Source organism: Chelonoidis abingdonii, chromosome 26, assembly GCF_003597395.2.
Source record: "Chelonoidis abingdonii isolate Lonesome George chromosome 26, CheloAbing_2.0, whole genome shotgun sequence".
Lineage (NCBI taxonomy): Eukaryota > Metazoa > Chordata > Testudines > Testudinidae > Chelonoidis > Chelonoidis abingdonii.
Genome location: NC_133794.1, coordinates 15,705,769 through 15,730,651, shown reverse-complemented (window position 1 = coordinate 15,730,651; position 24,883 = coordinate 15,705,769). Strand labels below are relative to the sequence as shown.

Below are 24,883 nucleotides of genomic sequence, written 5' to 3'. Positions count from 1 at the left end.
GGTTCTTAACCCTTCTCATGGCTTAGGGCTTGTCTTCAGTTCAAGTGCCACAGCTGTAGTGCTTTAGTGAAGATGGGAGGGCATAGCTAACGAGAGGGGGTAGCTATGTCGATGGCAGAAGCCCTCTTGTCTACACAGCATTGTCTACCTGGGAGGCCAGGGCGGTATGGGGGGCGGTGTACACCTGGCCGCAGACAATGCAGTGTGGCGAGTTCCCAAGCTCTTGAAGCCTGGCAGTTACAGGGGCACTAGGGGGAGGGGATCCAGAGGGGATTCAGTGGAATGGCAGCCACACTGTAGCTTTGGGGGACCAACAGCTGAACACCAGAGATGTGGGGGGCTCTTTGTGGAAGTGAAATATCCCTCTAAGGGAACGCAGGCTGAGTTCCAAAGAAGACTGGATATGCAGGAGCAGTCAGCTGTTGGCTGCTTCACCCTGAAATCCTTGCTTTGTGAGTGGAACATGTCCAGTTCCTTCCCCCATTTAAACACATGGCAGCAGGAAATGCTGGGTGCATAACTGGCTGGATAACCGTACTCAGAAAGTAGTTATTAATGGCTCCCAATCCTGCTGGAAAGGTATAACAGTGGGGTTCCGTAGGTCTGTTTTGGGACTGGTTCTGTTCAATATCTTCATCAACGACTTAGATGTTGGCATAGAAAGTAGGCTTATTAAGTTTGTGGACGATACCAAACTGGGAGGGACTGCAACTGCTTTGGAGGACAGGGTCAAAATTCAAAATGATCTGGACAAATTGGAGAAATGGTCTGAGGTAAACCGGATGAAGTTCAATAAAGACAACTGCAAAATGCTCCACTTAGGAAGGAACAATCAGTTTCACACATACAGAATGGGAAGAGACTGTCTAGGAAGGAGTACGGCAGAAAGAGATCTAGGGGTGATAGTGGACCACAAGCTAAATATGAGTCAACAGTGTGATACTGTTGCAAAAAAAGCAAACGTGATTCTGGGATGCATTAACAGGTGTGTTGTAAACAAGACACGAGAAGTCATTCTTCCGCTCTACTCTGCGCTGGTTAGGCCTCAACTGGAGTATTGTGTCCAGTTCTGGGCACCGCATTTCAAGAAAGATGTGGAGAAATTGGAGAGGGTCCAGAGAAGAGCAACAAGAATGATTAAAGGTCTTGAGAACATGACCTATGAAGGAAGGCTGAAAGAATTGGGTTTATTTAGTTTGGAAAAGAGAAGACTGAGAGGGGACATGATAGCAGTTTTCAGGTATCTAAAAGGGTGTCATCAGGAGGAGGGAGAAAACTTGTTCACCTTAGCCTCTAATGATAGAACAAGAAGCAATGGACTTAAACTGCAGCAAGGGAGATTTAGGTTGGACATTAGGAAAAAGTTCCTAACTGTCAGGGTAGTTAAACACTGGAATAAATTGCCTAGGGAGGTTGTGGAATCTCCATCTCTGGAGATATTTAAGAGTAGGTTAGATAAATGTCTATCAGGGATGGTCTAGACAGTATTTGGTCCTGCCATGAGGGCAGGGGACTGGACTCGATGACCTCTCAAGGTCCCTTCCAGTCCTAGAGTCTATGAATCTATGAATCTATGACTTATGCCAGTTAATGTAAATGTGCTTTCTGGGGACCTCAGATAGGGAGCAGGACCCCACTATGCTAGGGGCTGGGCAAACAAGCCAATACTGTTCATGCCCCAGAGAGCTCATGATCCAGACACTGTGGGCACATTCTCCACAAACCCTCCCGGCCAGGAGTAAAATCCGTGCAGGTGCCTGAACAGCTGATGTTTGCCAAGGTAGGAGGGGATCATCGTTCACCTGGGCTGAAGGTCCAAGCTCATATATGGGCTGCATTGGGAAGGTACATGGCAGCTTACAACCAAGGCATTGCCCCTTCCCCGGGGACAAGACTTACTTGTTATTGGGGTATTGTGCGGAAACAATCCAGTGCACTCTGGCATGGAACAGGATAGAGAGACCCTGCCAGGACTCCCTAAGGGAAAGACCAGCTGGCAGAAGGGGGAACCCTCAAGCACACAAAGGTGGCAGATCCCAGGGAATGCCATGAGGTCCTATTTAGAACTGGCCTTTCAGAGCTGGGTAACCTGGATTACGGTGCATGTGGCAGTGGGGATGGGGCTTATGGAGGCAGAGTCCCGTGATGCAGGCATGTCCTATGCAGAAAGCACGTGGGATCTGTGTGAAGGGACTATCTGGCAGCCTAACATGGGCCATGCTAAGTCCTCATCCTGGTGTATGTGTACTAACTCCTCTCCATTTCCATCTCATTGTCCAGTGTTGGTGAGACAGGCCAGGATGGAAACCAGCAAATGCAGGCCGTGAGCACCTCAGCAGCAGCATGGACTCCGAAGGGTCTCTCCTGGAGGAATGGTATGAGGCCAGGACACCATCGGAGTGGGACTAAACTTTTATAAGTGTCTGGGAGGTGGGGAAGGGTCATGATATAACATCAAGTTTATCACAAGAGCCAGTATGTCCCTGCTGTACTGGGTCAGCCCTGAGTCTTACTGTACTCATGTCTTGGGCATGTCTTGTACTCCAGGACATTTGCTGTCTAGTCTCTGAAAGGACTACTTACTAAGGTACTTGCTCAAGGCACACTGCTTTCATGAGCAGAACGTGTCCTGTAGCTGGGAGTCAACAATCCCATGGAATGAGGGAGCAGTCGAACGAAGATCCTAAATGAGAGTGGACTCCAACAAAGCTGCTCCCTGCCCAAAGTGAATGTTACTGAACTAGTGTCACTTCCTGAAAGCTCGGTGTCTTAGAGGACCTTCCTCCACTAGAAACAGGCTGATGTTCCTTTTGAGTCAGAAGCTCTCTGGGGCTATATAGTGCACACTAAAATAGTGCCCTCTTGTGTAAGTAACATGTGACCCTAAGGCCTGATGTGTGTACAGATCTTGTCCTGGGGCAGTTAGATCAGTGAGGGGTGTGACTTTTTAGCACTGTAGTCCCCAGTGCCACCCCTAGAGTGGATATAGTTCTACATGTTTATATCAGCAGAGTTTATTCACCTTCTTGTATAGGAATAGCTATCCCAGGACTAGCACTCCTATACCAGCATAACTGCCTCAACACTAGGGTGCATCACTTTAACTGTACTGGTATAGTCGGTGGCTCAGCCCTTCAATTTGATGCCTTGGCTTCTGACTGAAAACATGGTCTTCATCTTCTGTAACCTTGACATAACTCAATCATGGCATGTGACATTACAGCAGGACCTGCTGTTTATAAATGTAGTATCTTCCCCCGCCTGTAGTCTGTCATAATTTCTGACTCTCTCTTTCTGCAGGCTGTCTGTGAGGCTCTTGCTATGGGAAAAAGCAGCCTCGAGAAGAGTTGAAGCTTTTAAACTTGTAGATTTCCCCAATAGCCATTTTAAACATGTTCTTAGTGTCCAGACTGAGAAATAAACCTTCCCTTTGTATCAACAGTGTTTTGTGTTCTCTGCTCCCAGAAAAGACCGTGTCAATGGCCTGACAGGTGCCCCAGTGTCTCATTAACCCTTCTGAAAAGTGCATTTCCCATCTACTCTTCCTTCCCAACAGAGGTGGCTTGGATGGAATGAACCCTTCATTGCCTTTGAGGAGCAATTAATAAGACTGGGACTTTTCAGGAAAAGAGACAACTAAATGGGGATATGCTAGAGGTCTATAAAATGATGACTGGTGAGGAGAAAGTGAATAAGGGAGTATTATTTACCCCTTCTCATACACAAGAACTAGGGGTAACCAAGTGAAATTACTAGGCGGCCGGTTTAAAACAAACAAAAGGAAATATTTCTTCACACAACGCAGTTAACCTGTGGAACTCCTTGCCAGAGAATGTTGTGAAGGCCAAGACTATAACAGGGTTCAAAAGAACTAGATAAGTTCATGGAGGATAATTCCATCAATGACTATTAGCCTGGCTGGGCAGGGATGGCATCCCTAGTCTTTGTTTGCCAGACGCTGGAAATGGACGACGGGATGGATCACTTGATTACCTGTTCTGTTCATTCCCTCTGGGACATCTGGCATTGGCCGCTGTCAGAAGACAGGATACTGGGCTAGATGGACTATTGGTCTGACCCAGTATGGCCATTCTTATGCCTCTTAAGATCTAGTGGCCCCGTAAAGCCTGACCTAGTTATCACAGGCCAGGAATTTCACTGTTACCCCCATATGAAGCCTAGTAACCTGTTTGACTAAAGCATCTTCCAAAAGGCCTCCAGCCTGGATTTGAAGACCCCCCCATGAGAAGGAGCATCCATCCCCTTCCCATGGGAGTTTATTCCAAGGGGTAATCATCACCACTATGAAAAATGTGCCTTATTTCTAATTTGAATCTGTTTGCTTTCACCTTCAGCTACTGCCTCTTGCTCTAACTTTCTCCCCTAGATTGAAGAGCCCTTTAGATCCCAGTATCTGAGATCCCAAGGGAGGTATGCTGATAAGCTGAACAGCCTGAGCTCCCTGGGTCTCACTGCAAGGCATCTTCTCCAGCCCTTGAACCATTTCTGTAGCTCTTTTCTGCACCCTCCTCCATTTTTCAATACTTATTTAAATTAGGGCTGTGGATTAGTTGCAGTTAACTCACGATTAACTCAGAACAGGTAATTGTGATGAATCTCACCGTTAAATACCAATTGAAACTTATTAAATACTTTTGATGTTTTTCTGCACTTTCAAATATGTTCATTTCAATTACAACACAGTACAAAGTGTACAGCACTCACTCTATTATTTTTATTACAATATTTGCATTGTAAAAATGATGAAAAAACAGTAATTTTCAATTCACCTCATACAGGTACTGTACTGCAGTCTCTTTATCATGAAAGTGCAACTTACAAATGTAATGTGTTTTTTTTGTTGCATAACTGCATTCAAAAACAAAACAATGAAAAACTTTAGACCCTACAAGTCCACTCAGTCCTACTGCTTGTTCAGCTAATCGCTCAGACAAACAAGTATGTTTACATTTGCAGAATATAATGCTGCCTGCTTCTTGTTTACAATGTTACTTGAAAGTGAGAACAGGCATTCGCATGGCACTGTTGTAGCTGGCATCGCAAGATACTGGTGTTGGTCCTGCTTTGAGCAGGGGATTGGACTAGGTGACCTCCTGAGGTCTCTTCCAACCCTAATACTCTATGGTTTTATATTTACAGGCCAGATGCACTAAAGATTCATATGCCCCTTCATGCTTAGGCCATCGTTCCAGAGGACATGCCTCCATGCTGATGACACGCGTTAAAAAAATAATGTATTAATTAAATTTGTGACTGAACTCCTTGGGGGAGAACTGTATGTCACCTGCTCTGTTTTTTGGCCCGCATTCTGCCGTATATTTCATTTTATAGCTGTCTCAGATGATGACCCAGCACATGTTGTTCATTTTAAGAACACTTTCACTGCAAATTTGACAAAAGACAAAGAAGACACCGATGTGAAATGTCTAAAGATAGCTACAGCACTCGACCCAAGATTTAAGAATCTGAAGTTCCGTCCAAAATCTGAGAGGGGTGAGGTACGGAGCATGCTTTCAAAAGTCTGAAAAGAGCAACACTCTGATGCGGAAACTACACAACCCAAACCACCAAAAAAGAAAATCAACCTTCCGCTGTTGGACTCTGACTCAGATGATGAAAATGAACATGTATCGGTCTGCTGTGCTTTGGAGCATTATTGAGCAGAACCCATCATCAGCATGGATGCATGTTCTCTGGAATGGTGGTTGAAGCATCAAGAGACATATGACTCTTTAGCACATCTGGCATGTAAATACTTTGTGGTGCTGGCTACAACAACAGTGCCATGCAAAGGCCTGTTCTCGCTTTCAGGTGACATTGTAAACAAGAAGTAGGCTGCTTTATATTGTGCAAATGTAAACAAATTTGTCTGAGCGATTGGCTGAACAAGTAGTAGGACTGAGTGGACTTGTAAGCTTTAAAGTTTTACATTGTTTTATTTTTGAATGCAGTTTTTTTTGGTACATAATTCTACATTTGTAAGTTCAACTTTCATGAGAAAGAGATTGCACTCCAGTACTTGTATTGGGTGAATTGAAAAATACTATCGTTTTTGTTTTTTACAGTGCAAATATTTGTAATAAAAAATAAATATAGTGAGCACTGTACAAATTGTATTGTGTAGAATATGAAATTTGTATTGTGTATGAATATGAAAATGTAGAAAACATCCACAAATATTCAAATAAATGGTATTCTGTTATGATTTGACTAATTTTTTTAATTGCTTGACAACCCTAATTTAAGTTTTTTTTAAAAAGGCTAGCTGGCTGTACTGGATGCAATATTCCCATATCTGTCTCACCAAGGCCACTTGAAGAGGTAAAATCACCTCACTACTCCCTTTTTTTAAACAGACATGGATTATATTAGTCCTCTCAGCTGTAGCATCACAATGGGAGTTGATGAGCTGCTGCTTTTCATCTAAGACCTGTAAATCCTCTTCAGCCAGTGCTGTCCAGGATCCAGTCCCCCATTCGGTAGGTATGGCCTGCATTCCTTGTTCTGAAATGGCTGTTCCTTGCATTTGGCTGTAGTAAAATCAATGTTGTTTGAAGGGGCCCAGCTTAGCCTGTATTTTCATCTTCTGAACATATTGTCCCATATCCTCTAACAGTGACTTGCTTTCTTCCTTTGAAGCTAGTTGCAACCCTGCAGAGGCTCTCACTTTTGGATGATAGTGTCCAAATGTGCTGAAGCCTCTTACAGGTAAAGTGTTCCTTGCTCCCCCCTCCCTGCAACAAGACAGTGGATCTATTAACTGGGCTGCATGCAGCATAGTCTACCCCAGTATAAGGTGCATTTGTCATAAGCCGCTGTCCATTTGCGTGAGAACTACCACTAGAGGGTTGCATGCATCATAGCTTCTGTAGGCTGAGTTCATTGTGAACAGCAGGGACTCCTTGGGTGCTCCCACTTCTTCCCCTACTAGCTCTGTCTCATCCTCTCATACCCCTGCACTTTAGCGAATCCCTAAAGTCCCATTTGTGGCAGGGGCTGTGTACCCCATATCAGAGTCCCCCATATCCCTTCCATGCTGGAGTCCTTAATTCTTCCCCCATGGCAGGGGTTGTGTGCGCATGCTCCTCCCCTCCCAATTGCATTCAGAAGTTGTGCTCCCTCCAAACAGATGCCATGAAGTTGAGTGCAGTGTTGTAGCCATGTTGGTCCTAGGATATTAGAGAGAAGATGGGTGAGGTGATTTCTCTTACTGGATCAACTTCTGCTGGGAAAACTTGTCTCCTGACTCACCACCTTGCATGTAAGGCCTTGCAAACTGGGCCAAAAATCACTTAGTTGGACTCTTCTGTTGCTTTAGCTATAGCTAAAACTCTAGCCTGTCTCCAGGGTGGGTTCCTCAAGCAACGATCAGCATCACAGGGCTTCCTCTTGAGGGGGCAGATCTCACATAAACAGGGAAGGAAACTGGCTGTAAAAGCAGCCCTGGCTGGACAAAGCGGTGCAATCTTGTTCTGGCATCTCAAGTGGATGGGAGAGTATTGCGGTTTCCTCTAATTTGATTCTTGTCCACACTATCACTGTTCCTTTAGCGGATTACTTAGCTTCCCCTATGTCAGATCCTTGGAACCATGTGCTGTGCCCTAGGGAACCCCTCCGTGTGCCTGACCCAAAGGGGTCTGTGACATTCTGTACCTTGTGGGAACACCCTACAGCCCCACATTCATCCTTTTCATATAATTGTGTGGTATCTAATGCAAAGTTTGTCATGTTGTATGTCTTCAGAAGGCTCATGATCTACTGAGCATTGTCGCTATGGTAATATTATAGTAATTGTTATAGGTTGTAATTTCATGTATATAGTTTTGAGGCTGAAGATGTGTCCTCACGGCTTAAAACAAACCCAAGCAAAAACTCCCCAAGAGCAGAGGGGCAGTTCACACCTCATCAGGGACATGTGTGGGACAAACCCAGCCCAGCCTCACAGGAACAGAGGACACTGGCCTAGGCAGCAACAAAGGATCTGTTGGACTCTCAAGTGAGTCACCCCCCTTCCTTTGGTCAGTTTGGCACAGAGTTGAGGTAATGCTCATCTGACTCTGAAGGGGATGGGGAAACAAAGTGAAGAGGGAAGAAACATGATAAAAGGGAGAGACATTCGCCATGCTCTTCCTCTCTATTCCAACTACATCTAGAGGCATCACCACCAAGCGACTGAAGCACTGATCAAAGAGGAGAGCCTGGCTGAAAGGGCAACCAGCCAGCCTATGGTGAGACGCATCTAGGTTTGTAAGGACATTGAAAGTGTTAAGATCGGTTTAGAATGCATTTTGCTTTTATTTCATTTGACCAAATCTGACTTATGTTTTGACTTATAATCACTTAAAATCTATCTTGGTAAATAAATCTGTTTATTCTAGTTGAAGCAGTGCATTTGATTTGAAGCGTGTCAGAGACTCCCCTTGGGAGAACAAGCCTGGTACATATCAATTTCTTTGTTAAATTGAGAAACTCCTATAAGCTTGCAGTGTCCAACGGGCATAACTGGAGACTGCAAGACGGAGGATCCTAGGGTTGTGTCTGGGACCGGAGATATTGGCTAGTGCCATTCGGTTGCATAATCCAAGGAGCAGCTTACATGCCAGAGGCTGTGCGTGAATAGCCCTGGAGTGGGGGTTCTCACAACAGAGCAGGATCAGGCTGGCTCCCAGAGTCAAGGATTGAAGTGACCTAGCAGATCACTGGTCCAGATAACACCAAGAGAAGGTCACAAGCTCTCACTCTTCCTCAAAGGTAAGTCCTGTGGCCTCACTGCCTCAGACTGAGCCTCTGGGCTCCAGCACGCCTGCTTCACACCATGAGCTCTGCCCAAGGAATCCAAGTGAGATAGACTCCTGCTCAGACTTTGCCCTTGGCAGGGATCATTGCATCTCAGCATGTGTTTGTAATAACACCAGGCAGCCTTTTCAAAAGAGGTTAGAGCTTATTAATCCCCTGGAACACAACAGCAGGAAGGCCTTATGGTAGCACAGCGAAGCAGTGGTAAAGACAGGTCAGAATTCAGAGGGGCTGCTGTCGTGGTGGTACTTAGCCAAGCTCCTCTTTCTGTGTCCCTTTGTCAGTCCCCTGTGCCAGCTAGTCTCTCTCTCCAAAGGCCAGCTTAGATCCTAGCCTGCTGTCAGCCCTTTTCCATTGTCTTCCTCCTGCAGCTCATGCTGAGCTTACATGTTCCACCTGCCACAGGTCCCTGGGGCATCCTATTGTCTGTCTGGGTTTCAGCCAGTCCTTAATCTATTCATGTCACTCCAGGCACCTGCGACCCAAGCACCGCATGTCTCCTGCTCTGCTGCAGGAGCATTTTGACCCTTCTGTACCCACTGGGTAGCCCCCCTACTCAAGTCCTTGCCCTGCCCCCATTCATGAAAATATAACCAAAAATTCCCACTTGGCCACACCCTGCAGCAGGCTCTTCTCTAGCTCAATCTTTTGGTTTTTACTATGTTCAACACTATCACAAATGCCTCAAACTGCAGTGAGGTGGTAGCCAGTAGGGGCTGAGGCAGCTAAGCAAGGACCCTTTGCACTGTGCTGATTGGCTGTTTGCTCCAAATGGCTCCAGTGTTTTCACCCCACCTCCCCACTCTGTTCACCTCAGTGCATCTCCACAAGCTAGCCCCTCCTCCAATCCACTAACCCCTTCTCTTCTTGCCTTGTCCTTTCCAGAGGCTGCTCTCCTCCTCAGATCAACTCCCCATCCCAGGAGAAAAAGAAAACAGCCTTGGCACTAACTGGGGCCATTTGATTCCATCACCTTGTAGCGCATTCTACCCTTCCTCACCTGCTGTCCGTCTGGTCTGCGCTCTAGAGCGCTATAGCTACTCCTGTGTTGATTCAGCACCCTCTAGGCACTGCTTCATCAACAGCGGGCAGTTCCTCAGACACAACAGGCCTCAAGGAAATGAGCCTGTCTCAGAACTAGGCAGGGAAGGCAAGCATTTAGAAGAAAAAACAATAGAGGCAGAATATTCAGATTTGTTAGGCGTATTAGTCTGTATCCGTAAAAACAACGAGGGAGTCTCTTGTCAATGGCACCTTAGAGACTAACACATTAATTGGGCTTAACGCTTTTGTGGGGCTCATAATCACTATCATGAGATGCAAGGAGTGGAAATACAGTAAGCAGGTATATAATATAAGTAAGAGGCAAGAGAAATCGCATGAAGAGGCTAGCATCAAAGAGCTCTGCTCAATGCAGCTACAAGCCGGCCTCTAGTGCTCCTTTTAAGGGAGGAATCTTCACCCAGTGTAATTGCAGCAGAAAGATCTGCCCCCGAAGTGGAATAGTGCAAAGATGGTATGAAGACAAGCACAGCCTCCTTTCAGCTGGAAGCTTATGCAGGCAAAGGCCTTTGAAGCCTCTCAAGCACCCCTGCGAAGACAATCATTAGGAGCGCTTCAGCTAGGCAGAGGAAGTGGTATTTCAGAGCTGACCCAGCCACCCCCACGCCCCTTCACAGATTTTAAAGACAGAAGGGACCCGGTTTATGTCACTCTAGTCTGACCGGCCAGATAACCAACCAGGGCTGGGGGCATTTTCATCCAAGAACCCTGGGTACGAGCCCACACTGAGGGTACTATTATGGAACTTCATTAAATATGAAGATTCCCCCTCTGATGCCATCATCCTAAATCCCATCTTACCAGCCTAAATGCCCCAGTTTCACAGGTGTTTGCCTCCTGGTGGGGATATGCATGGAGCAAGCGTAGATGGTATGGATCATGTACATCTTTTGTTAAAAATGTTCCACCAAAAATGGTTGTCTTTGTGAGGAAAATGTCACCACATTTTGACAGCTTTGACAGCACTGGTTGAGTTTTAAAATTTCCCAATTTTTGTTCATTTTTAATTAGTATTTTCCATTTTTGGTTTTGAAAACCTGACCCACGGTGTCTTCACTACAGTGAGTTGTCTGCTGCCACTTCCCCGTCGACTCTGCCTGCGCCTGTCGCCAAGCTGAGTACGGGAGTTGAGGGGAGAGCACTTGGGGATTGATTTATTGCGTCTAGACTAGACTAGACGGGATAAATTGATCCCCGCTGGATCGATTGCTGCCATACCCTGGGCTGGGCTGCAGTAACCTGTGCATCCACCAATTTTACCCTGCAGGTCTGTCTGCATTCAAGCACCTGCAGTTCTTTCTTTTGAGAACTATGATCCGTGATACATAATGACCAAACAGCCTCCTTAAAAACCAAAGTATTGCTTATTTTGTTGTAAGAGCAAAGCTTTTTGAGAAAAAGGATTTTGAAGCAAGAAACATTCTAAGCCAGGGGTCAGCAACCTCTCAGAAGTGGTGTGCCGAGTCTTCATTTATTCACTCTAATTTAAAGTTTCGCGTGCCCATGATACATTTTAACATTTTTAGAAAGTATCTTTCTTTAAGTCTATAATATATAACTAAACTATTGTTGTATGTAAAGTAAACAAGGATTTTAAAACGTTTAAGAAGCTTCATTTAAAATTAAATTAAAATGCAGAGACCCCCGGACCGGTGGCCAGGATCCGGGCAGTGTGAGTGCCACTGAAAATCAGCTCGTGTGCCGCCTTCGGCACGCGTGCCATAGGTTGCCTATCCCTGCATTAAGCTATCTCTCCCACTGCTGTGCCAGGGGCTGTACAAACACTACAAAGAGACACTCTCTGACCCAAAGCACTACATTTTTTTGATGCTGGCAAACCAGGTGCCAGCTCATTCCAAGGCTCCTAAGCATCAAATGCACAGCTGGAAACCAGTCTGGCTTATCTGTGTTAGTATTGTTAAAATAGGTATTAGGTTTATAGAGATGTGTTTAGTGTTTGGACTGTATGAAATGCTTGAAAGTTGCTGCCTGCACTAATTTCACTTATCTGTATCCCATGTTATAAGGTAATATGTAAGTATTTGCTCTGTAACTATGAAAGAGTTTGCTATGAAACTGGAAACCCTCAGTCAGGAGAGAAGCATTACAAAGTGTGAGATGCTAGTTTACCACAAGAGGTGTCATCTCCTGTCCAACAGCCATCAGACAAGCCATTGTGGAACAGCTGTGGACAAAACTTTGTTGACTGTTCCTCTTACACCCACGAAGAAGAGATATGCACAAACACTTGTCACATTAGTTTGAACTCTGGGGAAAGGGAATAAAAATGCCTGACCCGAAGGAACTTTATCTCTATGTTGTTTGAACTTGGAGAGGCAAAGACTTCTAAACATAAGCAAGAGATTCCCAGCTGTTTAGCTTCAGTTAGCCCTAAAGAATACACAGAAGCTTCTATAATACGCAGGCTCTGTGACCTTTAGAACCTAAGGCTGTAACTCGTGTATGTTTACCTGCTTTAAGCCTGAAAATAACTCTTTTCTTTTCTTTTTCTTAACTAATAAATCTTTAATACATTTATTATAGGATTGGCTACAACCATTCTTTGATAAAGAATTGGAAATGCAGTTGACCTGGGGTAAGTGACTGGTCTTTTGGGACTGGGAGTAACCTGAATATTGTTGTAATTTTTTAGGTGTGACGTCCCATCTATGACAAAGGCAGGTTTGCCTGGATGACAAGATAGAGCTGAGTCCCTCAGGGGACTGTCACGTTAAGGCTGTTGTAGCGGCTGAGGAGTTCACATGGGATACTTGGTTGGTGAAATCTCAGTCTAGAACACACAACCAGTCTGGATTTGTGCCCTGCTTCTTCACAGTCTGCCCAAGATCGGAAGAGAAACAAGGTGGGTGAGGTAAGATCTTTTATTGGACCAACTTCTGTTGGTAAGAGAAAGTTATTACCCCGCCTGTGAGCCACTCCACACAGCTTGACAAATCTAATCATAGAAATGTAGGGCTGGAAGGGACCTCAAGAGGTCATCTAGTCCTTCCCCCATGCAGAGGCAGGATTAAATACACCTAAATCATCCCTGAGATTTGATTGTCTAGCCTGTTTTTAAAACCCTTCAATGACCATTTCCCTAGGTAACCTGTTTCAGTGCTTAACTAGCCTTATGGTCAGAGTTTTTCCAACCTCAGTTTCCCCTATTGCAAACTAAGCTCATTACATCTTGTCTTGCCCTTGGGGGACATGGAGAACCATTGATCACCATCCTTTTTAACAACCTTTTACATATTTGAAGACGTATTATGTGCCACCTCAGTGTTCTCTTTGTCTTTGTTTCATACCTTTCCTCCAAGGATCTGAAAATTCTTCAGACTCTAGTGAATGGCCTACCGTTCTCCCCAAGTGGTACAGGGGACTTAGTGTCCCATTTTACAGAAGGGTAGACATACAGAGAGGCCAGGTGTCTTTTTAACACAAAGACCTCATGAGGTAGTAGTCATGCTGAGCAGCCTGGCATTATGCTGTAATCACTGGACAAACACTCCCACCATGTGACGGAAAGAAAAGTCTTGATGATGTATTAAATTTGAGCAGAGTCCTAGTTCCATATTTAAACATGATTCTTCATGAAAGTCTTAGCACTTGTTTATTATTTGCATTTTGAAATTACTGGAGCAGCAGGTGTCATGGAGTGAGATTGAATATTTTGAAACCCAGTGATGCAAAAAGAGGAAGATTATCATGCATAGGGCAGCGGGCCCCTGTAATTTTATTTTGGCACAAAACTGTCAGGTTTCTTTTCTTTTCTCCAGCTTTAGGTTTTATTGAATTGCAACATGTATCAGAGTCTAAATGCAGAACAGCAGAGAGCAAATCTCTTTATGTCAAGGCCAGTTCTTTATTCATAGTATTTGTCTAGCTCTTGAGGTGTGATGCATTTGGAAGGTCAAATCAAGGTCAGAAACCAACCAGGATAACCAATTTCACTTGTGTTAGGCTAGCAATTGCAAAACAAATGCATGATTACCTGTTTTAAACTGGCAATTTTTTTAAAGCACTACCAATATTTGTTTCATTGTTTCATTGTCCTTCACTGTCAGCATCCATCTGTTGTTTTGTCCTTAGATTGGAAACTTTTTAGGGCAAGGACTGTCTTTCTGTTCTGGCTTTGTACAGGGGCTCGCACAGTGGGGTCCTGCTGTGACGAAGTGGGATTGTTCTTAATGTTTCCTCTGAATACCATGTGGGTGCCTCAGTTTCCCCCATGCATTTCTTAAGTCTCCAGCATGCAGAAATGGCTGACACTCTGTCTCCCGGCAACAAATGGCTTGGGCTCTTCCCCTCTGCAAGGGGATGCTAAAGGTTTGGGAGAACAAAGAGGTCAGGTGACCTCCTGGCCTGGGAAACAAACTCAGCAGAGAAGGAGGGGCTGGAGGGGGTTTCAGTTTGGAGCTGGCTGGGGATGGGAAGTGAGGGCAGACAGGGTTGTCTGGCTTGCTGGGCCCTAGAATGGACCCGGCTGAGGGGTCCTGTTCTCAGTACCTACAAGCTCTGTTTTAGACCATGTTCCTGTCATCTAATAAACCTCTGTTTTACTGGTTGGCTGAGAGTCACATCTGACTGTGAAGTGGATGTGTGTGCAGGACCCTCTGGCTTCCTCAGGATCCCACCTGAGTGGACTCGCTATGGAAAGCGCATGGAGGGGCATATGCTGAATGCTCCAAGGAGAGACCCAGGAGGTGAAGCCGTGTGAGCTTCTTGCCCTGAAGAGAGTCTGCTCCAAGGGAGAGGAGGCTCCCCAAAGTCCTGCCTGGCTTTGTGGGGAGCAGTTCCAGAGCATCGCCCGGGGACTCCATGATACCTGCTTCAAGCCTAACACTCCTGGGCACTAGTGCAATAGACCTAAATACTAATATGATTGATTGTATTGCTGTAGTGCTTCGGAGCTCTAGTCTTGGATTAGGATCCCATAGTGCTAGGCGCTGTACAAACACAGAACAAAAAGATGGCCCCTGCCCCAGAGAGCTTCCAGTCTGGAAAGTTGGCAGTTCTAGGTCCTAAGCATTTTGGCAGGTGTTAATGGCCACTATGTGGACTAATTCACCTGGCCCCTATGTATATAAGGCACCTTATGGATAGGGTTCACCTGACAGCTGTCTAGTATAAGCAAATACAAGTAGTAGGAAGGCTTATTAGTTGTACTGTGATAGCAAGAAGGAGTCTCAGTCATAGATTTTAAGGTCCAAGGGACCATTGTGACCATTTGGTCTGACTTCCTAGCACAGGTCAGAGAGAACCTCACCCAGTGATTCCTGCATCACACCCATCACTTTTAGATCTTTTAGAAAGATACTTTCTTGATTTAAAGGCTTCAGGGGATGAAAAATCCACTATGACCCTAGGTGAGTTGTTCCAGTAGTTAATTACTCTCACTATTAAAAAATTGCACCTTATTTCTAGTCTGAATCTCTCTAATTTCAGCTTCCAACCACTGGCTCTGATTCTGCCTTCGTCAGCTCCATTGAAGAACATTCTGCAATTGGAAATCTCCTCCCTGTGTAGGTACTTGAGTTCAAGTCACCTTTTAACCTTCCCTTCAATGATGACCACTTCCTCTCAGCCAGGAGCCCATTGGTTCTCAACCAGGGAGACGCGAACCCCTAGGGGCACACAGAGGTCTTCCAGGGGATACATTAACTCATCTAGATATTTGCCCAGTTTTACAACAGGCTACATAAAAAGCACTAGCAAAGTTAGTACAAACTAAAATTTCATAGAGGCAATGATGTGTTTATACTGCTCTGTAGACTGTTCACTGAAATGTAAGTACAATAGTTATATTCCAGTTGATTTAGGCTGTCCTTATGCATAGAATGTCCTCCAAGAACTCATCCATAAAGCCACTCGACTTTCCTTCACATCCTTCTTCCAGGCCTCCCCGACAAGGAATTAGCCCTGGCCAGGTAGGGGCCCCAAGGGGAAGAGCCAAGACACACTTGACTCTATATTTTATCCCTCTCACTCCACCCTTGGTCTTTTCCACAGAATGTAAACTCTTTGGGGCAGGGACCTCGTCTCTATACGTGCAGGCAGCGCTAAGCACAGCAAGGGTGCTAACAGAATGCAAATCACACACCACGCAGCAACACTGAACCACTTTTCCAGGGTTTTTGTCCTTTGCTGCCAGTCCAATGGGTCTGTGGCCGCTTCATCCATTGTGATCTCCAGCTTGTTCCATGCTCAGAGGGAATCCTGCCCCAACTACCTGCGCTTCGTGTTGGGAACCATCCAGCTGCCTGTGCTGTACATGCAATTTGGAGCTCTCAACCCGAAGCCCCAGTGGACATATAGGAAAGGGGACTGAACGCGGCAGACCCAATAGCCAAAACCCAGCATTGGGGTGAAAAACTATGGCTAAAGGTTTCAAAGCATCTAACGTTCAGTATCTAAAGCCAGATCTAGGCACCTTGATAAGCAGCTTGATTATTTGGAGACACTGAACTCCTGCTGATTTCAGCAACTCTGAAAAATCAGCCCACTTATTTAGGTGCCTAAATAGGGATGTAGGTACCAAACTTGAAAGCACCCAAATGGGAACAGATTGGTCCAAATACCCGTCCCTTGGTCGAATTCTAATGAATGGCCAATGACCTTCAAAATGCTAGACCTCCCTGGCTTCAGTTGGGGCTGATGCAGATGCTCAGCAACCCCTTTGCAATTTGGGTGCTGTGATTACAGCTGTGAAAGATTCCCAAGACATGATCCTGGCTGAGCCAATGCTTCATAGGAGCCAGGCCTTGGCTTTTCTTTATCTTATTAAAGGTAACTAAATAATTATTTAATTTAAAATTAATTAGGTCCATTAGGTCCATCAGTGGCTATTAGGATGGGCAGGGATGGTATCCCTAGCCTCTGTTTGCCAGAAGCTGGGAATGTGACAGAGGATGGATCACTTGGTGATTACCTGTTCTGTTTATTCCCTCTGGGGCACCTGGCATTGGCCACTGTCTGAAGACAGGATACTGGGCTAGGTGGACCTGTGGTCTGACCCAGTATGGCCATTCTTATGTTAAAAATTAAGTGGGGAACTCAATGAAAATGAGACACTGCATCTAGCTGAAAGGTGCTAAACTTGATCATGCCAGTACAAGTGTGATCAGAATCAGGTCCAATATTTTAACCTCTACTGAAAGTCAGAGATAACGTCCCTCGTGTCTGGGCTGTTGAACACTCATCAGGCTTGTTTGCCGAGTGCACAAAGGAGCAGATTTGTCAGGCACCACCGCTTTGAGACAGCCATTATTGAATGTAATGAAGCCTGACATTGGTGTGTTTGTTTAGGAGGCCCTATATCTCCTTCTATAGAAATTCCAATCTGTTTGGGATCTAAACAAATAACATTTATGGGTCAGCGAAGATCAGTATGAACAATTTCACTGCTATTATTGCATCTTACAGACTGAAGATGGAACGTCGTATTTAGATGCATCTGATGGAGACATGGGGAAGATGCTCCATGCACAGCCTGCATGGAAGGGGTTGTAATAAGCCAGCAGACAGTCGTTTGGGAACTTTACATTTTCCACGGCAGCTTTAAACAAAGCTACAGCAGACACGAGCAGAGCCAGTAGAAAGCAACTAATTTGCATCAAATGAACCATACTGCAGGAACTATTGTCTTCAAAGTGTTTTTGACTCTGAAAAGAGAGACTGTCTAAATTTCATCAAGGGGTCCCATGTCCATCATCTCTCTGAGACGCCATAGTAAATGCGCTCACCGTGCAAGTAAGCAGAGGTTTTCTTCTACTCACCCTGCAAACTAATGCCAGGATCAAAGAGTTAAGCTGGGCTTTTCTCCTCATTGCCTGTAATAACTGTTCTGTGGGTCAATTTCAATGACACATGCACTTAGTTGGCACAGTAGTAACTGATGAAGGTTATGAGCAATCAGAACATAAAAATGGCCATACTGGGTCAGACCAATGGTCCCTCTAGCCCACTATCCTGTCCTCTGACAGGGGCTAATACCTGGTGCTTCAGAGGGACTGAACAGAACAAGTAATCATCAAGTGATCCATCCCACCACCCATTCCCAGCTTCTGACAAACAGAGGCTGGGGACACTTCAGAGCATGGTTTTGCATCCCTTCTCATCCTGACTCATAGCCATTCATGAACGTATCCAGATCTTTTTTAAACCCTGTTATATTCTTGGCCTTCACAACATCCCCTGGCAAGGAATTCCACAGGTTGACTGCGTTGTGTGAAGAAATAATTCCTTTTGTTGTTTTAAACCTGCTGTCCATTAATTTCATTTGGTGACCCCTAGTTCTTGTGTTATGAGAAGGTGTAGCAGAGTGATTCCTGCTCCTGCCCTGTGGGGCTTAAAACAGCCCAGGAGAGGGCTGTGGCTGGGGTAAGAAGCCTGGGCTGATTGGAGGAAAGTAGGCTCAGCTGGGGCCATGCCCCAATCAGGCCCAGCTGGTCCCTATAAAAGGCTGTGAGCCAGCAGCCCAGACAGTCTTCTTTGCCTGTAGAGGGAGAAGTGCCTGTCTGCAAGGTGTCAAGAAGAGAACCTAGAGTGGAGCAGGGCTAGGGAAAGGCCCTGGGAGCCCCAGCCTCGGAAAGCCCCAGGCTGAAGCCTGGTAAGGCCCTTCAGGTATTGAGTTGCAGGGGGCAGCCCATGGATAGGCAGAGGCAGCAGGTCTGAACCCCCTTTGCCTATGATGAGTGGCTTATACTGCAGTCTGCCCCAGTGAGCGGGGGGGCTAGATGGGGACTGGCAGTAGCCAAACAGTGAGGTGAAGTGAGGATAGTGGGTGGGGGTTCCCTTGGAAGGGGAAGACACTGAGGCTGTGAGGGGTTAATGCCAGGGGACAGCAACCCAGGTAAAAGGGATCCTGGGAGGGCCACAGGTAAGGTGGATCACTGACCTGCAGAGGGCACTCTGGAGCTGGAATGAGCTAATTCCCAGAAGTCACCAGCAGGAGGTGCTGTGGTGGTACGTCCAGGGGCTTACAGAAGGATTAACTAAACACTTATTTACTTTCTTCATATCAGTCATGATTTTATATACCTTTGTCATATCCCCCCTGAGTCATCTCTTTTCCAAGCTGAAAAGTCCCAGTCTTATTAATTTTTTCCTTATATGGAAGTCATTCCATATCCCTAATCATTTTTGTTGCCCTTTTTTGTACCTTTTCCATTTCCAATGTATCTTTTTTGAGATGGGGTAAATCTAGCTGCATACCAGATTCAAGATACGGATGTACTATGCATTTATATAGAGGCAATATAATATTATTTCTGTTAATGTTGTATTTGATTAGTCACTATACAGTGCCTAGCACAGGGGTCAGCAACCTTTCAGAAGCGGTGTGCCAAGTCTTCATGTACTCGCTCTCATTTAAGGTTTTGCGTGCCAGTAATATATTTTAATGTTTTTTAGAAGGTCTCTCTCTATAAGTCTATATAATATATAAACTAAACTAGTGTTGTATTGTAAAATAAACAGGGTTTTCAAAATGTTTAAAAAGCTTCATTTAAAATGAAATTAAAATGTTGATCTTACACTGCCGGCCCGCTCGGCCCGCTCAGCCCGCTGCTGGTCTAGGGTTCTGTTCATCTAGGCCGGCAGCCGGGACCCCAGCTGGCAAGGGTCCGTCAGCCAGAACCCCAGTCCAGCAGCAGGCTGTGCGGGGCTGGCGGCCAGGAGCCAGAGGGCTGGAGGCTGGGTATGTGAGGGGGTGTAGGTGTCAGGGCAGAGTGGGTGCTGGGTATGAGTAGGGGTGCCAGCGTCAGGGCTAGGGTTGCGGGTGTTGGGGGGGATGAAGGAGCCAAGCAGAGGGCTGGGTATGTATGAGGGAGGTAGAGGGCTCAGGGCAGGGCCCTGGGGGGGGGCAGGGCTCAGGGCAGAGGGCATGGTGTGTGTGCGGGGGGTCAGGGCTCAGGGGAGAGGGCTGGGTGACTGCCCCCCTAAGAACTCCCAACCCCGCTGCTCCTTGTCCCCTGACTACCCCCTCCTGGGACCCCACCCACTATCTAAGCTTCCTTGTCCCCAGACTGGACTCTACCCCCTACCTGTCCCCTGACTGCACCGACCCTTATCCACACCCCCGGGACTCCCATGCCCCATTCAACCACTCCCTGCCCCCTGACAGGACCCCCAGAACTCCCGACCCATCCAACCCCCCCAGCTCCTTGTCCCCTGACCACCCCCTCCAGAGACCCCCCACCCTAACTCCCCCCCAGGACCCTCCTTGCTCCCGGTCCCCTGACTGCCCTGACCCCTATTGTTGCGGTGGGTGTTATCGTCGGGCAGGATAGAAATAGACTGTATGGCTCGTTGAGCGCGCAGTTTTATGTCTGTGAAGATGGGGCCGCACTCCCACTGGCTATATCGCGGAATACTTGACACAGTGGGGGTGCCCTGAAGTAACCACTGTGTGCTCTTTGAGGCGATCTCTTAGGGGGTAATTGCGTTACCGTTGTCAGATGCGTTAGATGTCACGCGAGGTAATGGAGTCATTGACTCTCTCACTGGCTGCTCCTAGCTACGGTCGCTCTCTGGATGCTGGAGCTCATGCTGATTTCATTCCACATAGAACAGTGCCACTAAGTCAGAGAGAGGCGATGCGCTGCATGGGACCTCCACCTTCTCCCGAAGACTTACATGTGGTGCCCGCGTGCCGAATGTCACCAGAGGTCTTGTGTGTGGACAGTGGTTAGGATCTATTTTAAGTATAAACCACTTTTATTTACTATTGATTCACAATTTAATCGATTGATGTTATGATTCTCTTTGTCATTATCTTCCCCCCCCCTCCTCCCCCCCAGTCGAAATCTCTTTGCTTCGCCAATGCATGAAAGAGTTCCCAGTCGCTCCTTTATTGCTCTCCTTATTGGAATGTTCGTGGTGTCCTGTGGAACTCCTCAAATCATTTATTTGGCTTGTTGTGGCGGTCTTTTTGTAACGTCATTCTCTCATAGTTTCCAAACTCGTCATGACTTCTCTTATGGAAATGGGAGTAGAGTGATATTGAATCTATCTGCATGCGCAGTATGTATCAGATATTGAGGCTCTCAAACCATGGGTCTGCTACGGAGATTGGCTGAAGATTTTGCAATTAGTCTGCAGGAGGTGAAGTGGACGAGTGGAATTTCCAACAATCAAAAGATGACAGCCAGTGGGTCTTATATAAAGGAGCTCAATCATGAGAGTGAAAGGGGAGTTAGTGTATGGGAGAACAACAAGGTAAAATTTGGAAGACTATTAGTTAGATCTTTTTCATAGACGGGGTGGTGTTCTAAGTTGCGTTGATGTGGCAGATTAGAAAGAGCTAGTTCAGGGAGAGTTGGCAACATCTCGACCGATCTGAAGATTAATGCTACCTCGCAGTGGCGAGCCGATATGTGCAGCATCTGAATGCTAGGAGGCACGAGGATCTCGCCATCGCTCGAACTCGGCAGGTGTGAGATAGCCTGAGCCAGGGATATGCATATTGCTAGGGGTCTCTTTGCTTGTGATTTTGCATAGCTCTGTGAGTTGTTCACCATATCTAACTTAGTAGCTAGTACAATGGAGTTTTACACTCGCTAATCGTTGTCCTGTCTGTGGTTAGTTCACCTAATTACGATGTGTGTATCCCGAATGGAGGAAATTGTTAAGATCCAAACGCCAACACTTTGCGCTCTCGGGTCCTCTCGCGGCAATATAGGCCACCTATGTGCCCTGGGGGAACTCTGTGGGAAATACATAACTTTGTGGCGAACTGCACATCACGCGTCTTAAGTAGGCTCCCACTGCTTACGCAACAATCTTGAGAGCATTAACCAAGGCTTTCTGCGTTTCTGTGAGTGGCTACAGCTTCGCTCTCAGGCCTCGCAAAGCTCATGCGAAGTTCTCACACTCTAGCCCGAGCGCGTAAGGCCAGCGTTAAGAGGGAGTGAGGGCCACTTTGTAGCCTTATGATTCATCGTGTTTTCAGTCTGGCATGAGCTCTACGCTCGAGTCGGGTGGAGGAGTCTCAACCAGTCTGATGAAGAAGACTGGCCTATCCCAGGTCCATAATTTCCAACGAAGACGACACATTTTGCCACCAAGAGCCAAGCCTAAGAGTCTGTGTCTGAGTGTGCCGCAAACCATATCCTGATCGTAATCGCTCTTAAGAAGAGCTATAGTACTCTATTGCCTCCAATCAGATGGGCTAGGATGTGTGCTCTCTCCCTCGCCCTGTTGGATTGACAGAGTATGGAACGAGCAACCGGGGTAGGAATGAATTTCTGAGCAGTGGTGCCTGGATTATATTGATCCCGACGAGTGCAAAAGTGGGTTTTGCGCGAAACCAACAAGTTTCTCTCTCGCGTACAAAGACATCATTCTGGATAGGGGAATATGTTGAGGTTATCCGGAAGGCGTTAACCTGGTTTTTGAGTCAGCCTTAGCCCTGTTGAGCTTACTGAGAGGTTAGTATCAGGTGCTATCTATGATGACCTCAGCTCTCCAACAACCCGGCGGTTCTAGACGGCATCTTGAAGAGTCCAATAAGGCGCCGAATGACTGGGCCGTCCTTCATATGACGATCAAAACCATCCAGGAGCAAGATGTGCTGAAATTTATGCATCAACATCATACCTCCAATACACGACTTCTGATTGTTTTACTTTCTCAATTTCAACGATTGGGGTCAGAAAAGGCAACGTGGTGTGAAGCTCTCGCTTATGGTCATCCTCAACGATGAGCGTGACTGGGTGTCGGTATAAGATTCCCAATCATGGGACACCGTGAGGATTGGGCGTGGGGCCAATGTGACGATCCGCTGTAGTGATCTGTTCCCTTCACCAGGTGACAGTCCCCTTATCACAGTTATAGGGACTGTCTTTTTTCACTTCCCATTGGTCAGAGAACTGAGATGCCATCGGAATAGTATCTTTAAGGTGGTAGTGGATAATTGTTCGTGGATCATCCTTTCATCAGATTGAAGTTAGCTCACAGTGCCAGAGAAGTGCAACCACTAGGTCTTACCTGTCAATTGTTTCTTCCAGATTATCTACAGATAGAAGTCCGGTAGGAACCTGTTGCCTGGCCTTGGTGAGACTGCAGCTTTTAATATACACTCTTGGAGAAGGAGACCAGGTGACTCAAAGTTCGCACGTAGCCTGTGTGCTTAGGCAGCATATTGGCGCAGTAAAGTAACCTTTACTTATGACGCACCGTGCTTGCTACTACCTGCGTGTCTGGGTATTGCCCAAGCAATGCATAAGTATTTATGAATTGTAGATGGACCGTCTTGTTGCCCAAAGCAAGCACTGCCACAGACCTATAAATTACCTCTCTTTAGCTCCATATATACACACCACAAGGCACGTGAACAATAGCATATCTATGATCCGCACAGATATCCCTCCTCTTCTATTACCATGGTGTCTCGCACCAGCCCCCGCGCCCTGACGCGTGCACTTGCCTAATCGCTATGTGATGCACCTAGGGTCAGACGTCTCTTCGCCATTCGCGACCCAACCCTTATTGCCTCAAGAGTTGCAAGCGCCTCTCTTTCTTTGAGGTGGTCTGACTACTCTCCTTGTATCACCAGCCCTCGTCTCGACGGAGCTCCCTTCCACAATACCGATGCTAAGATACCTCGCCTTCTACATCCCTCTTCTGCACGCTCGATTCATCAGAGCTGTCGCAGCTAGTCCGTCGCTCACTGTGATAGCTCGCACAACCTTCGACGCTCCGTCGTCAATAACATGTGTTTCCTTTGAAAGGCTCCACAGCTCGCGCTCCATCACACCTCGCTGTTAAGATATCTTTAGTCCATCACTCCCTCAGTGTACCCTGCAGACGCCCACGCCGTGACCAAAAGCTGACTATGTGGATCCAGTATTGAAGCGAGAGAATAGGTTCTTTATAAATTGATGCAGTTTGCATTTTTAAGGAATGAACTCAGCAAAGAAGTATCTGAAGTGAGGACTGATAATGTAGAGGGTAGCAAGCATGTAGTAGCATTGGGGTATACCCTGAAAAAGGCTGTAATAGTTTATGAATTTTCCCTCCCTTTAAAAAGGATTAAATATTTTGTCCATCAAATCCAGGGTCCAGATATATTTTTAAATTAAGTTATTGCCCCACCTCCCATTATAAAAAAATAACAACTGTTTAATTTTTTATCTTTTAATAAATTACAAACATACTCCTTAGCTAAAGGTTCAGGTCGTGATCCAGGTTACTTCAGCAATAAGGCAGGACTTAATGGGGTGTTAGTTTAGTTTACTGGTGTTTCATGTGATATTTAGCTGCAATACTGAGATCCTACTTTTACCTCAGTATATACAGCTCCTGATAGAGCTATACGAAGGCTCTAGACCCTTGTCTTACAATTATGACACCCAGTGCAGTTGCTCAGTTAGCTTCCCAACCATCTTTCTCGTGTGTTCAGTTGTATGTCTCCAGTTCAAGTGTACCCATGTGCATCCTCATTTCAAGTTTGTCAAGTGTGTTATAATTGGCCAATGTAGTTTGGTAAACGTTTTCATGCTCCTGCTCCCCATGCAGGCTGCATTGCTCCCCAGTGCCGATTGCTGTCCACATGCCCCTTAGCCACACTCCCACCATGCCCTTGCGCCATCCAACCCAACCCCAGTGGGGCGCTGCCGTAACCCCAGCGAGAGACCAGGCACTCCCTCACAGCCCGCCCCCTCCCTCGGCTGCCCGCTAGCCCCGCCTTCAGCTGGGGGGAGGTGACTTGAGCAGCTCTTTTAGGGTTGCGAAGGGTGGGCGGCTTACAGCGTTGCTTGTCTCACACTGTGGGGGGCGGGTTTGCCTGGCTGTTCGGAGCCGCCTTCGCACTAAGGCCACGCGCTTGGTTCGGCGCAAAGCCCTGGTGGGGGTAAACGGCTCGGGTCACGATGTCCTCTCAGCACGGCCCAGGCCGCGAGCTTTCCTCCTCCCTTTTCACTGAGGCGCCGCCCGGCCGGGTAGGGCAGAGACAAGGCCTGGCTCATTGGGGGAGGGGCGGTGGGCCGCCGCTTGCCCGTAG

The 24,883-nt window shown here is 46.6% G+C and overlaps 1 protein-coding gene across 1 annotated transcript in view; it reads left to right on the top strand.

Moving 5' to 3' along the window:
• Nucleotides 1–3,669, top strand: part of LOC116825294 (gametocyte-specific factor 1-like) — a 63,694-nt gene extending 60,025 nt beyond the window's left edge. The window contains exons 6-7 of the mRNA XM_075061072.1: nt 2,281–2,375; nt 3,301–3,669. Coding sequence (XP_074917173.1) covers nt 2,281–2,375; nt 3,301–3,311 — 106 coding nt within the window. The 3' untranslated portion in view covers nt 3,312–3,669. The remainder of the gene's footprint in view (nt 1–2,280; nt 2,376–3,300) is intronic.
• Nucleotides 3,670–24,883: the final 21,214 nt, after the last annotated feature.